A 19,796-nucleotide genomic window follows, 5' to 3' on the forward strand; every position below is an offset into this window, starting at 1 on the left:
CAGGGAATTTGTTTTCTAAATGCCTTTATTTTAAAATCCCTCCAGGTAACTTTTCATCCCATAACTCCGGTGTCTTGAAATCTGATGATTCCACCAAGATAATGTGATAGGAACACTCAGTGATTTGTGACAATATCCTCCTTAGACTAATGCTGGCCTTCCAGATTAGCTGAGAGCTTGGTACAGTAACACACACTGCTTGTTAACCTGCACAGGCAATAATGCCATCTCTGCCACAAGAGAGAGGTAAGCAGATTGACTTTCATGTTACAAAATATGGTTGTGTTATATATTATCATTGCTAGTTTTTTATTTTTTAAGAATTAAATAATAACTGGGGTTTCTTAAAGAATCAGGACTTAAAATTTTCCTTGTTGGGTGTGGGTGGGTTAGGGGGCTTTTGTATCCTCTGCTATGGAATTCTTGTTTCAATGATGTTTCGTTGGTTTGCATTTCTTTTAAAGTTATTCAGGGACCCTCTTCTCTGGATCTGGATTCAGAATTGTCTTACCAAAGCACTATGAAAAGGAAAGTAAGAAAGAAGAAAAAGAAAGGTACCATTACAGCAAATGTTGCCGGCACAAAGTTTGAAATTGGTAGGTCTCCTTAGAATCGTGACATTTTCATAATTGTTAGGAAAATTAGTTTGATGTTGAAAACAGAGAGGCAGAGAGCTAATTCCCTTTTATGTAATGGATTTTTGAATGCCTTCTATAGAATTTTCTTTTTTAGGAGGCATTTAACATGTTCATAATCAAATAGTACATCAGTGTAAATTAAAGACTTTAGTTATTAATGAGATAGAATTAATTATATATAATTTTGATTAACACTTGATTTTAAAATTGAGTATAAAATAATAATATTAAACACCAATGGTTGTAACTCTAATGTTTAAATATAATTGTACTTAGGAAAATTTACCAGTGTATTTCTCACTGGAGGCTAAAGTTATGCTTCATCTATAATATTCATTATCTTGGATGTAATTTTTAAAACAGAATCACATGTTAAAGGTAAAATGAAAATTGCAATATTTGAGATTTTTATTAAACAATGAGTAAAAACATTTCGGAATAGAGTAAAAACACTTTGGGATAGAGTAAAAATATTTCTTTTTTATGCTTTAAAAATTCTTCGATAACTAGCTGTTGCTTTTTTTTTTTCAAATGGAACTCTTTTTTTTTTTATGTGTAAGCAATATCTTTAGTATAGAGGCTAGCTAAGAAAAATTAATTGCTTTAAATTAAGCATCTTTGTCCAGCATTGCAAAACTTATCACAAATACCACAAGTATTCAAATATTTTTCCTCCGTTTTCAATAGTCTTATTAAAAAGTTGAAGAAAATCTTGTCAACCTCAACATTGTTAGTTATTCGTACCCTTATTAATCATTGGGTATCTCATTTCTATGTACAGTATTCACCTAATTCCCTCAGCAATCACTGGAATATTTCATGAGAACTGAGGCCCCCTTATACTCTATGCTAGCTAGTGTTCCTCAGGGTAAGTGACTTAAACTAGTTAGTATGGAAGGCGAGAAAATAGGATTGATTCAGGGTTTATTAGCAGCATATTTTCTAGAGCAAAAAAACAAGGTGAATTATGAGTGCTATTAATTTACCCCTGTACTTTTAAGGTTCTGGAGGGATTCATAGATAACCTTAATCTGAAGGAAAATGTTTAAGTGCAATTCCCTCTCACGTTCTCAGGACATTTTCTGAGGGCTGAAGTTGCATTAGCTGTGTTCATACTGATAGCATACTTATTTTCTGAGTTTAGCAAAATTCATGGCTGCAGCAGACTTGGTGCATGTAATGAAAACTGTTGGGAGAATATACAGAACTAAGTATAGGGGAAGGAAAGAGAAAGGGCCAGGAGAAAGTGCTACTGTGATTTTCTGTTATTTAACTGGTTAAATGTAACAACTTGCTTCTTGCAATTTAGTTACTGCCCCTTTAATAGTCTGAGTCATAAAATGAAAAGATTATTATGTTGGAGTAAGGACAACTGCCTCTTAGCTCTGTCATTGCCTGTTCTCTCCGTAGAATACTTTGCTACTAGTTTTAATATTAATCCTTTAATAACCGTTGACCTAATATTTTCAAATACATTACCTCATTTAATCTTCCAAATTACCCTGTGAAATAGTCTGTATTATTCCCTTGTTCCCTTTCCCCTTGCCTTTCCTCACACTAACATTGAATTTGGACTGGCTTATAGCTATATGAAAAGAAATAATGAAAAATACAGTAAGATACAGCATTGGTCTTGTGACTATGGTAAGATAATAGAATACATTTCATGAGATAGCTTTTGTAGTCAGAGATGGCCATGGAGTTGACTCAAAGCAAATATTGAAATATAATGAACTGTAGAATACGTAACTCCTGGTAGATAAAATCATTCTGGTTAGTCAAAGGAAATACAATCTTTTCTATTCCTGAGTCTTGAGCGAAATTTTTCTTATTGCTCATGGAGACATGTTCTGGAATAGTGAAATATAACCTCACAATATTCCTGTACTTAGTACATTATGAAATTTCACATTATTATTTCATGTTTCTTATGGAATAGTTGAAGAAACTAAAGTTCTGTGAAGATAACACCTCACTTAAGGTCTCACATGGCCAAAGTGGAACTTGAATCCGAGTCATTCAGTGGTCCAAAGTTCAGTGTTCTTTACTGTATCATGGTGTCCAAATAAAATATGGTTTGAATTTTTATTTATTTATTTTAAGATTTATTTTTATTTATTTATGCATTCAAGAACTGCGGTGTAGCGCAGAGGTGTGGGGGGGTTAGAGGATTCACCCGAGACAGAGTGGGGAGCAGAACAGGCAGACTGACTGAAATACACTGCTGAGGGGAGCAGCAGGTGAGTCAGGAGAGGTCTGCTGTGCCATGTGTGTTAGCTCCCTGGCCCAGGGGTCAAACTCATGTTGCAGTGGCTGGTGATAGCTTGATAGTGCTGAAACTTAACCCCTTGAGCCATCAGGGAGGCCTCCAGTTTGAAATTTTAAATGAGAAACATTGAGTTATTGTCTGTATCTGAAATTCAGTGAACTGTTTAATAGATTGTTATTTTTAAAACTGATATCCCCGAAAGCTCTATGGGTCAAGGTTAAACATGTAGGACTAATTTGTGAGGACTGTATTTTTGGTAATTTTCATCAAATTGAAACAAGAAAGGATACATAAGTATGCAAAGGGAAATGTGAGAACTATAGTTGGTTTGATCATCTCTATTTTACCACAGGGAAGTTTGATTTGATAGGAATTCAATATGGAGGCAATTATTTCACCTCTTCTTTATAAAGAGAGCTCCTAAAAGACTGACAATTAAAAGCACAGACTTCGGCTTTAGCTGTCAGCACTCTATTTGGAACTGCTATCATAAAGGGATTTCTTTTCTTTGTAATGGAAGATGGTAAACATATTCCAACTGATTTTTAAAATTTCAGCCCAAACAGAAAACTGATTAGCTTAGCTGCAAAGAAAACGAGAGTTTAATACCCAACATTGCATTTTTCTTTGGAGTTCAACTTTGTTCAACTTTGTTCAACTTTGATTAATTGTGATATCCAAATCAGAGAGGAACATATAGCTAGTTTGTAAAAAGCAAACTTTCCTCTGAGCATAATTCTTTTTCAATGTGATAAGAAGGTTGGGAGCAGACAGAGAGGCCAGTATCCAGTCTCTGCTTGTTTCATTATTTTATATCCCGAGTCAAAATAGCTGACTTGGTTTTAACTACTAAAAATATTTTGAACTAAGCAGACGGAAAGTATAGGATAGGTCTGATGATCGAGGACTATTTTTATCTTTCCTCTTTTGTACCTAGCTCAAGGTCATGAAGAGCCATAAAAGTACATTTTTCTGAGTAGAGGTGTTGTCTCAGCTATGTGAATCTTTTCAGTGTGCCATGAATAATTACTAAACTCTTTAGCAGTGTTGTGTACCTGTTAAATCTCAGAGGATTAAAACTAGTGATTTTGGGTGCAACCAGAATGCTGTTCTCAGTTACTATTATTGAGTCTCATTTATCCCTAGATAATATTTTTTTCCTGTTGGCAATTAGTCAGTCCCCCTGCCTCGTATTTTGGGATTCATGGAGATATCTTTTTATTTAGTTTTGTTGCAGATATTATCCATGGCTTTTTGGTTTTACTATCTTATTTTCTCTGTATTTATACCGGGTTTTGAGGAATTAAAAAAAAAAACTAACATCTCTACCACCTTCCAAGAATTACACTGTTCATTAAGTTTTCATTGCAGTTATCATATTCATTTTATAAGATACTAAAATAGTTTTCAGTCAACTTTTATGTTATTTTCATTTAATAAAATGTACCTATTTTATAGTTTAGTGAGTTCTGAAAAATGAATACACCTGTGTAACCACCTATGATACCATCAAGGAGAACATTTCTGACAGTCCAGAAAGTTCCCTTGTGCCCTTCCTAGTCGATCCTCCCCTCCAATGGCTCTAGGCAACCATTCATCTGCTGTTATTATAGATTTGCCTTTTCTGGACTATCATCATATGAAAGGACTCAAACAGTATGTACTTTCTGGTGTGTCTGAATTCTTTTACTTAATGCTTTTAAGGTTCACTCATATGTTGCCTATATCAGTAGTTTTTCATTTTTAATAATGAGTATACTCCTTTGTATGGATATGCCACCATTTATTTAATTATTCTTTTATTGGTGGTCAGTTTGTTTATTTTGAATGTTTGGCTATTATTAACTAAACTGCTATGCTACTGGTGGATACATGCGTTCTTTTCTGTTGAATGTTTACCTAGGACTGAAAATGCTGAGTCATAGAGTTGATGCATGTTTAGAAAAACTGTTTCACATAGTTTTCCAATGTGCTTGTGTGCATTGCAATTAGAAATTATCAGAGCTCAGATTGCTTCACATTCTTGTCAAAAGTAGATATTTTCAATATAAAAAAATAACCTTTTGTTGAGAGACAATTGTATTTTACTAATTTCGGAGGGAGTAAGCTGCTTATTTTCTTTGGAAAGTCACTTATGGGAATTTTTTGAGACCAAGGTAAAGAATATTCCTGCAGAAACTGTGTTTGTTTCTGCTAGACCTTTATGGGCTGTAGTAATCTTGGGACCATGTTAACTAAATCAAGTTTTTTCAATGCTAGTTTGTATACATTTAAGTTGAAGTTTGTGAAATGATCAACCGATGTTCAATTTTCCAGCAACTTGATTCTCCCCTGTACTCTATTCAGAGTCAAGACAAGCTTCCCTTCAGTCCTCTGGACTTGGGTAGGGTTTTCTAATTTTCCCTGATTTATGTTAGTAGCCCTTCAGAATCTAATTAAAGGTACTGAAAGAGAGTATTTATTTATTTATTTTTAAAGATTTATTTATGCATACAAGAACTGGGGTATAGGCCAGGGGTGAGGGTGGGTGGGTGAGAGGATTCACCAGAGACAGAGTGGAGAACAGAACAGGCAGTTCTACTGAAATACACTGTGGAGGGGAGCAGGAGGCGAGGCAGGAGAGTCTGCTGTGCCATGTGGGTAGCTCCCTGTTTGGGGCTCAAACTCATGCTGCAGTGGCTGCACATAGTTTCATAGGTTGCATCTTAACTGCTTGCGGTACCAGGGAGGCCCTGGAAATATCCTTTTGTATTCATATTTGATTGGTGCTATGACTAGGTTTTAAGTTCTTTTTAAAATTAATTTACCTCAAGATTTTAAAGTGCTGTTCTAGCATCCAGTTTTGTTAATGAGAAATCTGATGTTTTGAGGTTCCTTTAAAAAGAACATTTATTTTGTATTTAACAAAACTTACACTGTTTATATATATAAACAGTGGTGTTCACTGTTTCCAGACCCCTTTGTAATTATATTGGCCCCATGTGGACTAATTCTTGTCAATAGACTATGAGGGAAGATAATATGCATCAGCTTCAGTATGAGCTATTCAGGAGGCTCTGGCAACCACATGTTAAAATGCTTCACAACATGGAGGGAATCTAGATCACTGAGTTCCATATGAAGAGGCCTGGAGAGTTCCTTTCCACGTTCTACATGACTGAAACACAAACTTTTTTTTGCGTTTAAGCCACTGAAATTTAATCCTGTTTATAATCTTTTTTTTTTTAATAGAGGCATGTTTTATTTATTTGTTTGTTTGTTTGTTTGTTTATACATGCACTGGGTACAGTGAGAAGCGCGGGAGGGTGAGAGAATTCACCAGAGCCAGAGTGGGGAGCAGAGCAGGCAGAAGGACCGAAGTACACTGCTGAGGGGAGCAGCGGGTGGCAGGAGATGTCTGCGCGCCATGTGGGACCCTCCTCCAGTGGCCGGGGAGCAGCCGGAATGGAACCGGCGCCGCAGAGGCCGCGGGCAGCTTCGCAACCCAGCGCTCAACTGCTGCGCCACCGGGGAGGCCCCCTGTTTATAATCTTATAAGCACCATAACTCCCATTTAGAGGAAAGAGGCAAAAAAAAAAAATGTGTGGTAGCTTTTTTCAGGCTAAGTAGCACACCTAGGCTTTGAATACAGACATCCTGCGTCTTTAACCACTATGCTGGACTGGTTCTCACAAGAAGCATCATATTAAAGTATAAAATTCAAGGAATTCATTGCCATATATCTTATGCTACAGAGATTTTGGAAATTAAAGAAGGGTAGGGTAGGGGAGTGAGTCGGGGGCTCAGGCAGCCCTAGATAGCAACTCCAAGTATTAATCCTTTTTTCCTAACTCCATGGGATAAACTGGTCATTCCCAATGTGATAAAACCAAGGGAACTTGGACTTGGATCCATGGAGTTCAATTTTATTTTAATTAACTAATTAATTAATTTATATTTATTTAAGATTTATTTATTCATACAAGCACTGGGGTACAGTCAGAGGCACAGGAGGGTGTGAGAATTCACCAGAGACAGAGCGGGGTGCAGAACAGGCAGACTGACTAAAGACACTGTTGAGGGGAGCATGGGTGAGGAAGGAGAGGTCTGCCATGCCATATGGGTTTCTCCCTGGCCAGCTGGTAATCGAATCTGAGCTGCAGAGGCTGCGGACAGCTTCACAGTGTGGCCCACAACCTGCTGCGCCACCTGGGAGGCCCTACTTATTTTTTTTAAAGATTTATTTATGAATACAAGAACTGGGGTACAGGACAGAGATGTGGGGGGGTGAGAGGATTCACCAGAGATAGAGAGGGGAACAGAACGGTAAACTGACTGAAATACACTGCTAAGGGGAGCAGCAGGCGAGCCAGGAGAGGTCTGGTGCTGCAGAGGCTGCAGATTACTTCACAGTATGGTGCTCAACCCCTTGCGCCACCAGGGAGGCCCCTTGGAGTTCAATTTTAAACTCCAACTTTTCAAATTATCCTTCTTTGAAAAAATTCCAGCCCGTTTTAGTTGGAAGACACTCACACTCAGAAGTCAGGAAGCCTGAATTTTGCTTCCAGGTTCTACTGGCAAAAGGTTGTATGACTTAAGTAATTGCTTATGGTTTCTTAGGACCACAGTTGCTGCATCTGAAATTTAGGGGTCATGATTTCCATCTCATAGGTTGTGTGGACAGTTCAGATTAAACAGTGCATGTAATGATGCTTTGGGGAGCTGTAAAATGCTTTGCAAAGGTAAATTACTACTTTTATTAAACAATCACAATTAAAGAGCCAGGAGGACCCTCCAAGATCATAACCTCTATGACAGGAAAACTGAGGTCTCAGTGACTAGCCCAGGAGTATTAGGCATTATTGGAGCTAGAGATGTTACATAATTGTTGTTGTTGTTGTTGATAATAATAACAAAAACATTTAAGTGCAAGAAACAGGAATGAGGATCCCAGGTCTTTAGCTATGCAGGCATCACTTTTCTTATGAGTCTGATTTGAAAGTTTCCATTTCCTTTCGTAGTGTGTCCTGGATTGCAGGTCTGGGGCCAAAGCAACAGAGAGAACAGACAGTAGAGGGTAGTGGCTGAGAGACTTTGAGCCAGACATACCTAAGTTCAGATCTGATCCTGGGGCTGTTGATGGGTCTCCTTTTCTCATTTTGTTAGTGCCACTGGAGGTGCTCTCCACATTCTTGACCTTAACTCTGACCCTTAGATCTTCAGACATCTCATCCACCTTTTCTCTTAGGGTGAACAGGAATATGATTTTTGTTTCTTATGGGTCACCTGCATTTTCTTTCCAGAAGCACTTATAATTTTCTCTATTTCTGATAGTGAAAAATTATACAGTGTTTAGATAGATCATTGTTGTAACAAAAAATAAGGTTATGCTATGACTGATGGATATTTTGCAAATGAAATGCTGTGAGATAAAATTTACGTATATCAAAAATGTTTCCACAATGAATATATTTCAGAAGTAATTTAATTTTGGTGTAACTTAATCATTTATTTGCAGTTCGTTTAGTAATAGATGAAATGGGATTTATGAAAGCTCCAGATGAGGATGAAACAAGTAATCTTATATGGTGTGATTCTGCAGTTCAGCAGGAGAAAATCTCAGAGCTGCAAAATTACCAGGTGGGAAATTAACTATGGTCAATTATTGGTCATTAGAAAAATTATATATATTGCATTAGTTTTCTTTAATAAGATTCTAAATATGTTGACATATTAAATTTCAGTTCTAACGTTTATGTTTTGTTGCTATCTGCTTATTCTGACTCTGTGTGAAACCCAAATCCTTTCAAAATTAACTTTTAAGCTCTTTACATCTTTAAGGAAGAACTTTGCACTGTACTTAAAAGATATGTGATATGTATTTGAAAGCTTAGAGAGATCAGGATGTAGAAATACCTTGTCAGCTCTGTATAATCTGACTTTGTTCTTTTATTTTAGAATGAATTACAAAGATATTAAAAAATAGACAACAAACTGAAAAACCAAGGATTTTAGACAATTGACATTTTGTATAGTTCATCTGTTAGTGTAGAAGTAATGTAAAATTGACTGTATGGAACAAGTAAGTCAGTTTTCACCAGTATTTCTACATTGCCTATGTGCACAAATGTAGTATGCCTAGAATGCCAAAATAATTTGGACATTGAATTATCAGTAATTCAACATAGAAAATTATGACTTTAATATTGATGTAATATCATTTTCTTATTTCTTTAAAATTTTGTAATTCTATTCTGATTACCATAAATTTTTTTAATTCTACAAATTCATTGTAGGTCATTTAATTTGAAATATTTGCATTAATAATTGTCACTTTATTAAAACATGTAACTCAAAGGACAAGTGTAACTATTGTGGTATAAATTAATATGTTCATTAAATTAATGAGAATTTTCATGTTTACCTTTTTATTTTCCAGAGAATCAACCATTTTCCAGGAATGGGGGAGATCTGTAGGAAGGATTTCTTAGCAAGAAATATGACCAAGTAATCTTCATTTTCTTATAAAATAGAAGGCTTGTTTGAATATTTTGAGTATTATAGTGCTATCTTTCACAAGGATATATTGACATATTGATTTAAAATGCTATTTTAATGAAAGAAGTAGCATTTTAGAACTGCATGGGTTTTAAATGTTCCCTGGTTCTGTTCTTACACTTTGCAGAGACAATAACTGAGGGTTGGAGAAATGAATTATCTTCAACAAAGTTAAATAAATTGTTAATAGCAGGACAGGAGCATAATCCTCCAAAATTCAGGAGATTCTTCTAGACAGTCTAGATTATAGTGATCACTGCACCTTGCTATCTCTCTAGCAACATATTTTTTCTTCTTTTAAATGTCAAAGATTATCTGTACATGGCATTCAGTATATATGTTTTTTTTATTTTTGGTTACCTTGAACTAATTTTTTGCATTATATGCTGTGTATGTTTGTGTTCTCACTGGTTATTGAGTATCTACTTGTGCCAGGTATTGCAGCAGATATGTGTGTGCAGACAGACAGATGTATACATGCCCATCCAGGGGTGTACATGCACAATTTATTTATGTCTGAGACCAAAATTTAGAGTAGAATCTTTTTTTATGGGAAGAAATGTTAACAGCTAAACTCAGGTGTTAAGCCAAACGAATTATATGCAGTTTATGTTTGTGTTGATTCGCTTTTTTTAGTTTAAGAAAATTGAGTGATAAATTGAGAAAGATTTCTCAGAACATCTATAGGGGAAGGTTATTAATCTTGTCTGTGTAATTAAAGAAATACTTGTATGCATCCGTGTGAAAGTTTATGATTAGATAGCCATTCATTCAACAAATATTTTTTTCAAGTCTCCTGTATGCCCTAGAGACTGCTAATTTTGAACAGGACAAATAAGGCCTAGTCCCTGCCTAGAACTTATATTTTACTAAGAGAGGAAGACTGGTAGGCACAATATAATTTGATGGTGCCACATGGAAGGCAGTGTGTTGTGGTGACAAATACAGTGGGAAAGAATTTTTGGAGTACAGGAAACATTTCAGGAGAAGTTAAAATACAAGATGGATATTACAAAGTTTGTAGGAGTTGATTCTGAGAAGGAGACTAGGTATTGTAGGCAAGACAACAGTGGTAGAAATATATGGAGACTAACCAACATATGTTTGGGGAACTTTAAGCAGTTTATATAGGCTATTGGGAGACCCAATCTGAGATGATGCTGGAGAGAAATGTGAAGAATAGTACATGTAGATCATGTTATTATATTTTATTTAATAATTTAATTATTATTCTTAATCTTTTTTCTCAATAAACCTTTCTGTTTATCCTGAAAGAAATGAGTTATTTAATGGATTTAAACAGAGAAATATATGTTTTAGATAATCTTTTTTTTTTTTTTTTTAATAGAGGCATTTTTATTTATTTATTTATTTGTTTTGTTTATACATGCACTGGGTACAGTCAGAAGCGTGGGAGGGTGAAAGAATTCACCAGCGCCAGAGCGGGGTGCAGAGCAGGCAGAAGGACCGAAGTACACTGCTGAGGGGAGCAGCGGGCGGCAGGAGAGGTCTGCGCGCCATGTGGGACCCTTGCCCGGCAGCCGGGGATCGAACCGGCGCTGCAGAGGCTGCGGGCAGCTTCGCAACCCAGCGCTCAACCGCTGAGCCACCGGGGAGGTCCTGTTTTAGATAATCTTGGTGGCACTGAAGGTAATGGATTCAATAAAAGTAAGATTGGAGGGAGAAAACCCTGGAGGAGATAATTGTGAACATCTAGGTAAGGAGTAATAAGCATCTAATACAGCAAAAAAGAGATAGTGGAACCAGGAAAAGAACATAAATCTGAATGATATGAAGGACATAGAATTGGAAACTGTTGTGATATTAGAATTAAAGGGTAGAAAATTCTTTAAGATGATTCCTAGATTTATGACTTAAGATATTGTGTATGTGACATGATTTGTCATCAGAGGGATTCTTGGAGAACAGTGGGCTTCAGAGGAAAGGGAATTATCTTGTTAAGTTTTAGGCATGTGTTTCATTTAAGCCAGTTATTTTCATATAACACACATTTATTAAATATTTATTATATCTCAGGTATTATACTGGTTTCTGGGCACTTGAGTCATCAAAAGCAGATCTATGACTTCTAAAACTTTGATTTGCAACTTTGATAAGTGCTGTGAAGCAGAGGTACATAGTTCTGAATCAATGTGTATGTTAGTAGGACATCTGACTTAGGGAAGTATTAGTTTCTCTAAGGAAGTAACCTGAAAGCTAAAATATGAATGATAAGTTAGACATTTTCTTCTGAAGTTGGTAGACAGGGAGACTAGCATGGGCCAACGTCATGTGGCAGGAGCAAGAATGAATAGTCAAAATACTAAAATAAGACCAGTTGTAACTGGAGCTTAAAAAGATTGATGGCATATCAGGGAGTGATTAACTGAAGGGTGTTGTTCCTGAGTATGATGTTTATCCTAAATGCCATAGAAGAGAAGGGGTTGAAGTTGGTAATATGATCAGCTTTGCGTTTTCAAAAGATCATGTGGTGCTTGATAACAGAAGTCTTTATGGTTGGGAGATATGAGGTGGTTTAATGTAGACCATTTACAGGTTATTGCAAATAGACAACTTCTCATTCTATATATCCTTGAAATTTTCCGTAAGGAAAAAAATAATCTATTAGATGAAAGTTATGATCTAGTAATATAAAAATAATTAAGTAAATTCCATGTTTAATAGCGTTCAATAAATCCATGATAGGAAGAGGAAATATCCCACCAAATTCTTAAGTAAAATTACATGTATATTTTGAAGCTATACATTTTTTTAAATTCAATTTTATTATTTTTTAAAATTTTTTTTAATTGAGGCAACATTCATTTACAATACTGTGTATGATTTAGAGGTATAGGATCATTCCCTTCAGGTATATGTTACCACATCACACCCATATTTTAACATCAAATGGAATATGTAAATGGAATAAAGTATAAAAATAAAGTATAAAGCATAATATACTTTATAAAGTATATCTCTAATATATCTGTGCTAGGATTTTTTCCCCCTGAATACCTATCATATTCAGGAGTGCTATCATTCATAAATACTTGAATAGTTTTAAGCTATATTGTTCTGTTTAGAGGTCTATTTTTTTTTAAAGATTTATTTATTTATTTGTTTGTTTATACATACAAACACTGGGTACAGTCAGAAGCGCAGGAGGGTGAGAGCCAGAGCAGGGAGCAGAGCAGGCAGAAGGACCGAAGTACACTGCTGAGGGGAGCAGCAGGTGGCAGGAGAGGTCTGCCCACCATGCGGGACCCTCCTCTGGTGGCCGGGGAGCAGCCGGGGATCTAACCGGCGTCGCAGAGGCTGCGGGCAGCTTTGCAACCCAGTGCTTAACCGCTGCGCCACCTGGGAGGCCCTAGAGGTCTATTTTGATCTAATTTTATATCATTGTTAAAAGTATACACAGAGGTATTGGAAACAAAAGGGCTGTTTCACCTACTTTAGAAGTGTGTGTGTGTGTGTGTGTGTGTATGTGTTTCAAATCAATCAATGTTAGTCTATTTTATGTTGAGATTATTTAGTATGTTTTGATTATTTAGCATGAATTTGACAGAGTTGGTAGTTATTTCCGTCTCATTGTGGAAACTGGCTTTTTACAGTGTTCTATTGAAAATAGACTTGAAGTATGATAACTGTACTGAAACTTCAGTTATGAGACAAAATTACTTACTCCACAACTTAGTGTTGGAATGTAGGCCCTATCTCTTTACATACTATACCGTTATTTGCTTTAGTTTTTCCTAATCTCATTTGAGGACAATATCTGCTCATCTTTGAAAGATTTGTATATATTTATGAGACTTTTGGAGAAACAATCAGATTTTCTTTGATAGGTAGCATTTGAAAATACATTTTCTATTATATTTTTATTGGTAATCAGTTATACACAACATTTGGAGTTAGTCAAAGTAAACATCTTTACTTAGTATTATCTCTAAGTCATGTGTCAGATAGACATTCTGATTTGTAGCAAATATGAAAATACCAGAGCATACTTTGTAACAATGAAACTGCATGCATAGGCAACATAGTTCATATAAGCAAAACTTCTACTGACCCAGAGGCATCACAAGATTTTCTCAGAAAAGAGGTTACATTCCAAGAGACTCTGGAGTAAAAGTGTTAATGGCAGTTTCTCAGAGAAATCAGGTAGGCGCTCAGAGAGGTGAGAGAGATTTGTTGTACCAGTGGGCTCAGTGGTGTAGCTCCCAAAAAGTCTGAGCCCTAATTGCAGGAATGGTAAGATTTTATACAGTTTGTATGAGGAAGCTTGTTACCCCATCCATCATAGAATTTCTTTATTGTTCGGGAAGGGGGTCAGAGACAGCCATAGCTACTACTGTGGGCATGCACTACACTGCAGGAACTTTCTGCTCCAACGAGCAGCAGACTCCAACCAGCAGGCTGAGCAACTTCCTGCTTCATAAGGTCATCAAAATCTTGTCCCTATGGGTGACTCAGATGACTCAAAATCATCTTTAAAGAAGCAATATAAATGACATCTGCTTGTGAACCATTTACTGCTGCCCATCAGCATCATTGAGGTTGTTAATGACTCCACGTGTTATGTTACCTCATAAGCCTTTACTGTACTTACCACATTGTATTTAATTATTAGCCTATTTGTAAATGCCTTAACTCAGACACCATGTTAATTTATCTTAATGTCCCCAGTGCCTACTACATTTGAGTACGCACTCAAATAAATGTTTAATTTACTAATATATGAAGTAGTACGGAAGTCAGAAATTGTCAATTTTTTAAAACTGATGTATCTGCAATATTTAGCATAGTGCCTAGTACATAGTAGATGCTTAAAAGACTTTTGTTGACTGACTCAATAATTGTAGCAAGTGTCAGTAGCACATACAGAGAAAATTTACATAAGTTTGAATAGAAATTACTTTTCATATTATCTATGCTTTATAGAATGATCAAGTCCCGGCCTCTGGATTATACCTTTGTTCCCCGAACATGGATCTTCCCTGCTGAATACACACAATTCCAGAACTATGTGAAAGAACTGAAGAAAAAACGAAAGCAGAAAACTTTTATAGTAAAACCAGCTAATGGTGCAATGGGTCATGGGTAGGTATTTTTCAAGAGGGTATATAAATCTTTTTTTTTTTTAATATGAGGAAAGAATAAATGAGTATTTTCTCATTATTGAATACTAATATAAAAGTTGATAAAATTGGTTTCTGTTGCTTTCTTGAACTAATTATTTGAAACTAGCCTCTCACAGGCATCAATAATTAAACTAATAATCCAATGAACATGTTGTGAGACTATTAGGAGACAACAAAATAGAAATAAGCTTTCTTATTTTTTCTTAAACAAAAAGTTTGAACTCAACACTTTTAGAGTGTGCTTGGAGAGTAAAATCAATTAATTGGTAGACCCAAATTGACTTGGAGAAAGAAATGGGATGGGAGATAATACTCTTTTCATGGCTAGAAATCTTAAAGCAAAATACTCCTTTGCTTTAAAAATGTGTTTTTTCTTCATGTAACCATGGTAATTGGATTGAAAATGAGTAGAACACTTTTTAGAATAAATTGTGGAGAAGTAGACATGTTAACTGAGAATAATTATACAAATTAATTCTGTTTCCTTTTACTTTCTTATGTTAGTTTTCTGCAGTATACTTTTTCAAAGAAAATATAGCTGAGGCAGCTTTTAACAAAAATATGAGTCATTTTAACATGTTGTTTTAAAATACTGTGTGGATAAAGATATTTGGAAATGTAGCTACCAGGTGAATTATTGTTCAGATTTCCATTTAATTTGTAATTACATTTTAATCAAACATTTTTATTGGTGATTTAGCAATTTAAATTACATGTACAAGTAATTACATGTACAAGTTCATTCATTAGATGTTAGTTATCAAAAGAAAAGTTTTTTTGGATACAATTTTTTTCAATGTTAATTTTGAAAATTAGTGTAAAGTTATTTATATTTATGTATTTATATTTAATGTCAAAACATAAAGATCTGATAGACAGTAGTACAAAAAGTAGCTGAAAAAGCATAATGTGCTACTGAGCCGCCAAGGTTTATCCCATGATGTGCAGTAGCACATAGATAAAGGCTGCCTCCCCATCTATGGAGTCTATTTCCATGCTGCTCTTTTTTGTAGTTGGTACTTTGCATTTGTGAAAGACAAATTATATTTGTCTTATAATAAGATGGTAGTATGGCTATTCCATAGCTGCACAAATTCTGTTTTGATTACTATTTTCATGGAATATGTCACCCATCTGTTTACGTCTATGTGATTCTTTGAATATAAAATGAATCTCATATAGTTGGACCATGTTTTTTTAAATACATTTGCCAAATCCTGTTCTTTAACTTAGAGACTTAACTCATTTGTACTTAATGCTTTTTGCTTTTCATTTTCAATGTTTTACGTAATTTTAATTCCACAATTCCTCCATTTTCTGCCCTTTTGTGTGTTGAATAATTTTTTAATGTATTTAATTTCTTTTTTGTTTATTTTTGATTTTTTTAAATGGTTACCATGGGAATACAATTAGCATTTCAATTTATAGCAATCTAGTTTGCATTATTTATCAACTTAATAACAAAAAACTGCCTGCTCCTATATAATTCTTCGTCCTTGTATATTGTAATTATTGCAGATTTCATCTATATACATGTTGTGATCATCAACATAGATTTATAATTTTTGTTTTATGCAATTGTATTTTAAATAATACAGGAAAAATGAGGAGTACTAACCTAGATGACACTAATAGTGATTATATATTTATGAAGTCACCTTTACAGTTATTTATTTGTGTTATTTGAAAAGGCCTAGTGTCCTCTTATTTCAGTTTGAAGAATTATTTTTAGTATTTCTTCTAGACCAGCTATATTAGGAAGAAGCTCAGTTTGTGTATATCTGTGAATTTCTTCTTTAATTTTTAATAGTTTTGCCAGGTATAGAATTCATTGTTAATGGCTTTTTTTTTTTTTTTTTTTTTGGTCAGCCTTTTGAATATATCCTTTCACTACCTTTTGGCCTCTATTGTTTCTGTTGAGAAACCAGCTGTTTATCTTATTGAGGACCCCTTGGGCTTGATTAGTAGATTCAGTGTTGTTACTTTCAGAATTCTCTCTTTGTTTTGCTTTTGATAGTTCGACTACAATATGTCTCAATGGGGATCACTTTGAATTTATTCTACGCAGCTTTCATAACTTTTCTTGGAATGTAGACTAATGTTTTTCACCAAACTGGAAAATTTCTAGCCATTGATTCTTGAAATATTTATTCTGTTCCTTTTAGTCTCTCCTTTCCTTTTGGGACTCCCATTATGTATATACTGATATTCTTGATGGTATCCCACAGAACTCTTAAACTCAGTTTACTTTTCTTTCTTTCTCTCAGATTAGTTCATTGCACTTGATCTATCTTCTTATTTGCTGATTCTTTTTCTACATTCCTAAATCTTCCATTTAGATATGGTTTCCATTAGCTCTCTGAACAAATTAAAAATAGTTGATTTAAAAGGTCTATTCCTTAGACCCAATGTCTGGGTTTCCTCAGGGACAGTTTCTATTGATAATTTTCTGTGTATGGGTTATACTTTTTCTTTGCATAACATACAAGTTTTTGTTGAAAAACTGGACATTATAATATTTTGTCTCTGGAAACCAGATATTCCCCCTTCTATAGTTTTTGTTGCTGCTTCTTGTTGTCATTGTTTGTTGACCTTTCTGAAATCATTTTGTAAATTCTATATTGTTTATTGTGTGTGGCCATAGCATTTCTTGTTCTGTTAGCTCAGTAGTCAGCTGATACTTGGACAGAAATTTTCTTAAACTCTTGGAACAATAACAAAATTTCCTGTGCCTTACAGGAGATTTTATGTGTGCTTTAGCAGTCACAACATCTGTGTGTGTGTATGTGTGTGCTTTGGCAGGCAGGCAGGCAGGCAGGTTACAGTTCTGCCTTAATCTTCGTTTCTTGCATTTGCAGAACCTGATTGTTATCCAGCAGTAAGAACTTAGGGCCTTCTCAGATTTTTCCTTAGCATAGGCTTAGCCCTGGGCATGAGTTTAGCTCACAAATATATCAGAGCTCTTCAAAGCTCTTATTCCTCAAAGAGTCTCACTCCTCACTTTTTCTTTCCAGTCCTTTTAGTTATTATATTGGTTTCCTTGTTATTTTTTTGCCCTGGGCAGCAGTGACTAACCATTTGCATGTTTTAAAAAAATTGCCACCTAAGTAGCCACATAAGCACTGCGATAGTTTCTGTTTTTGCAAGATAAAAGTTATGTCCTTTCAGGTCTTTCAGGGAGCCACTAATCAGGTCAGAAAAAGCAACTGCAAGAATAAGGCCCATTCTGCTCTTTCCAGAACTGCTATGTTTACCTGCTGTTGTTCCAGACCACTGCTGAGCTGGGGGGCTTGGGGACAGGACCAGAGTATATTAAAATGCCACAAAGCTCTTTTATACTGAATCAGCTGAGGACTTTTATTTGTTTGCTTTGATTTTCTGATTAAGTACTGGTGGTTGCGAGCTTTTGGTTGGTTCCCAAAGTTCCAAAATAGTTGATTCTATCAATTTCATTTTGCTAATCATTGCTTTTATGGAGGGACACACTTTTGGAGTTCCTTACTCCTTCTTTTTTCCTCTTGAGTTTTATCTGTAACTGTAAATCTTGCTTCCATATCAAATTATTCTTTAATTCTTTCCTTTAAACTTAGGATTTCTTTGATAAGAAATGGTGACAAACTTCCATCTCAGGATCATTTGATTGTTCAAGAATATATTGAAAAGCCTTTCCTAATGGAAGGTTACAAATTTGATTTACGAATTTATATATTGGTAACATCGTGTGATCCACTAAAAATATTTCTCTACCATGATGGACTTGTGCGAATGGGAACTGAGAAGTATATTCCACCTAATGAGTCCAATTTGGTAAGTGACACCAGACAGAATCTATGATTTTATTAATTTGTTCAAAACCTACTTTTTAAAGCACCCATTATTTATATAAAGATTATATCACAGTCCCTCCTTTCAGGTTTTTATACAAGACTTGTATAAACAAGATTGCTTCTAGATAACTTTGTGAAAATTAGAAAGAAAAAAATGGTATCTGCTTTGGGAATGGTAATCAAGACATCACCTCTGGTGCTGTAAACACAAGACTGGATTTCAGAGCACACAACATGTACATGCAGTGTCCCTCTATGGAAGTGGATGTCAGAGTATATTTGTATGCGGTGGTTATGTATAGAAATGACCTATATAGAAATATAAGTCACAGATAACATGCCACTAAAAAGTTACCGGTCAAGTGCTGTGGAGTTGAGTGCAGGGATAGTTGTGTTTAGATCCTCGTGGAGGAGTCAGTATTTGAATATCTTCTTGCTATTTGTATTTCTCAGGTAAAGCTTAAACATCTAAAATGTGGGAGAAAGTATATGAAACAGGAAAAGCCAGTTAGAGGAAGTAGAGTTATTAATTTTTTCTGGAACAAAAGAGGAGTAGTAGTATAAAGATGTGAAATAAATACATAATTGACAGTTCCAGTGTATATTTTAAGTCTATCACATGGAGCTTTTTGTAGATATTTTTTCATTAAGATTTCCTTTGTATAATTGTGACATATTATGTCACATAATCAAGTGATTATGAAAGCCAAAACTGTAATTTTTAGTTCATGAAAGTGAAACTATTGTGAAAGTCATCAAGTATAATTTATAGTTTACGAAAGACAAACTAATTTATCATCCATACTTGAAATTTTAGTTAACCTTTAACCCTATTTTTGGATCTATTAATCATAGTGAAAATTATTTCCCATTTTGTCGAAATCCTACCTATATGTGCATAATTAACCTCATTAAAAGTTATATTTTCAGAATTAAATAATGACTAATCATAAATTTGCTATCTTCAATAACTGAAAATATTATAAACCTGGCAAAGGAAGAGTAAGGGAACTGTGAAAAGTTTTTGCAGGAAAGGAAGATAAAAGAAAGAATCATTTGGTGTGGATCTATTCAATCACCAAGTAATGTTTGAACTCTACTGCGTTCTAGGCATTGTGCTGGTTTTGGAAAAAACAGTGACCCAAGACAGATACAGTACTTGACCTGACAGAAGCAACAGTCTAGTGGGGAGGCAGAAAATAAAATAAGCAATTATAATACTCTATGGTAAGTGTGATGGAAACTGAGGGTGCTATGGCAGTGCATAGCAGGGGAATCTATCCCACTTGGAGATAAAGGTTAGAGAGAGGGAGTTTGTAAGGTGAAATCTGAATAATGAGGAGTTAGCCAGGTTGGGGATGGTGTGGATTGGGGTAGGGTG

General features: G+C 35.1%; 1 protein-coding gene across 1 annotated transcript in view; it reads left to right on the forward strand.

Moving 5' to 3' along the window:
• Positions 1-221: 221 nt before the first annotated feature.
• The window catches only part of TTLL7 (tubulin tyrosine ligase like 7), a gene marked incomplete at both ends in the record, with an annotated part of 81,737 nt that continues 62,162 nt past the window's right edge, over positions 222-19,796 (forward strand). The window contains 6 exons of the mRNA XM_084244301.1: positions 222-246; positions 465-596; positions 8,405-8,526; positions 9,326-9,393; positions 14,389-14,547; positions 18,179-18,395. Coding sequence (XP_084100427.1) covers positions 222-246; positions 465-596; positions 8,405-8,526; positions 9,326-9,393; positions 14,389-14,547; positions 18,179-18,395 — 723 coding nt within the window. The remainder of the gene's footprint in view (positions 247-464; positions 597-8,404; positions 8,527-9,325; positions 9,394-14,388; positions 14,548-18,178; positions 18,396-19,796) is intronic.

This window comes from Talpa europaea, assembly GCF_964194135.1.
Source record: "Talpa europaea genome assembly, chromosome: 9".
NCBI lineage: Eukaryota > Metazoa > Chordata > Mammalia > Eulipotyphla > Talpidae > Talpa > Talpa europaea.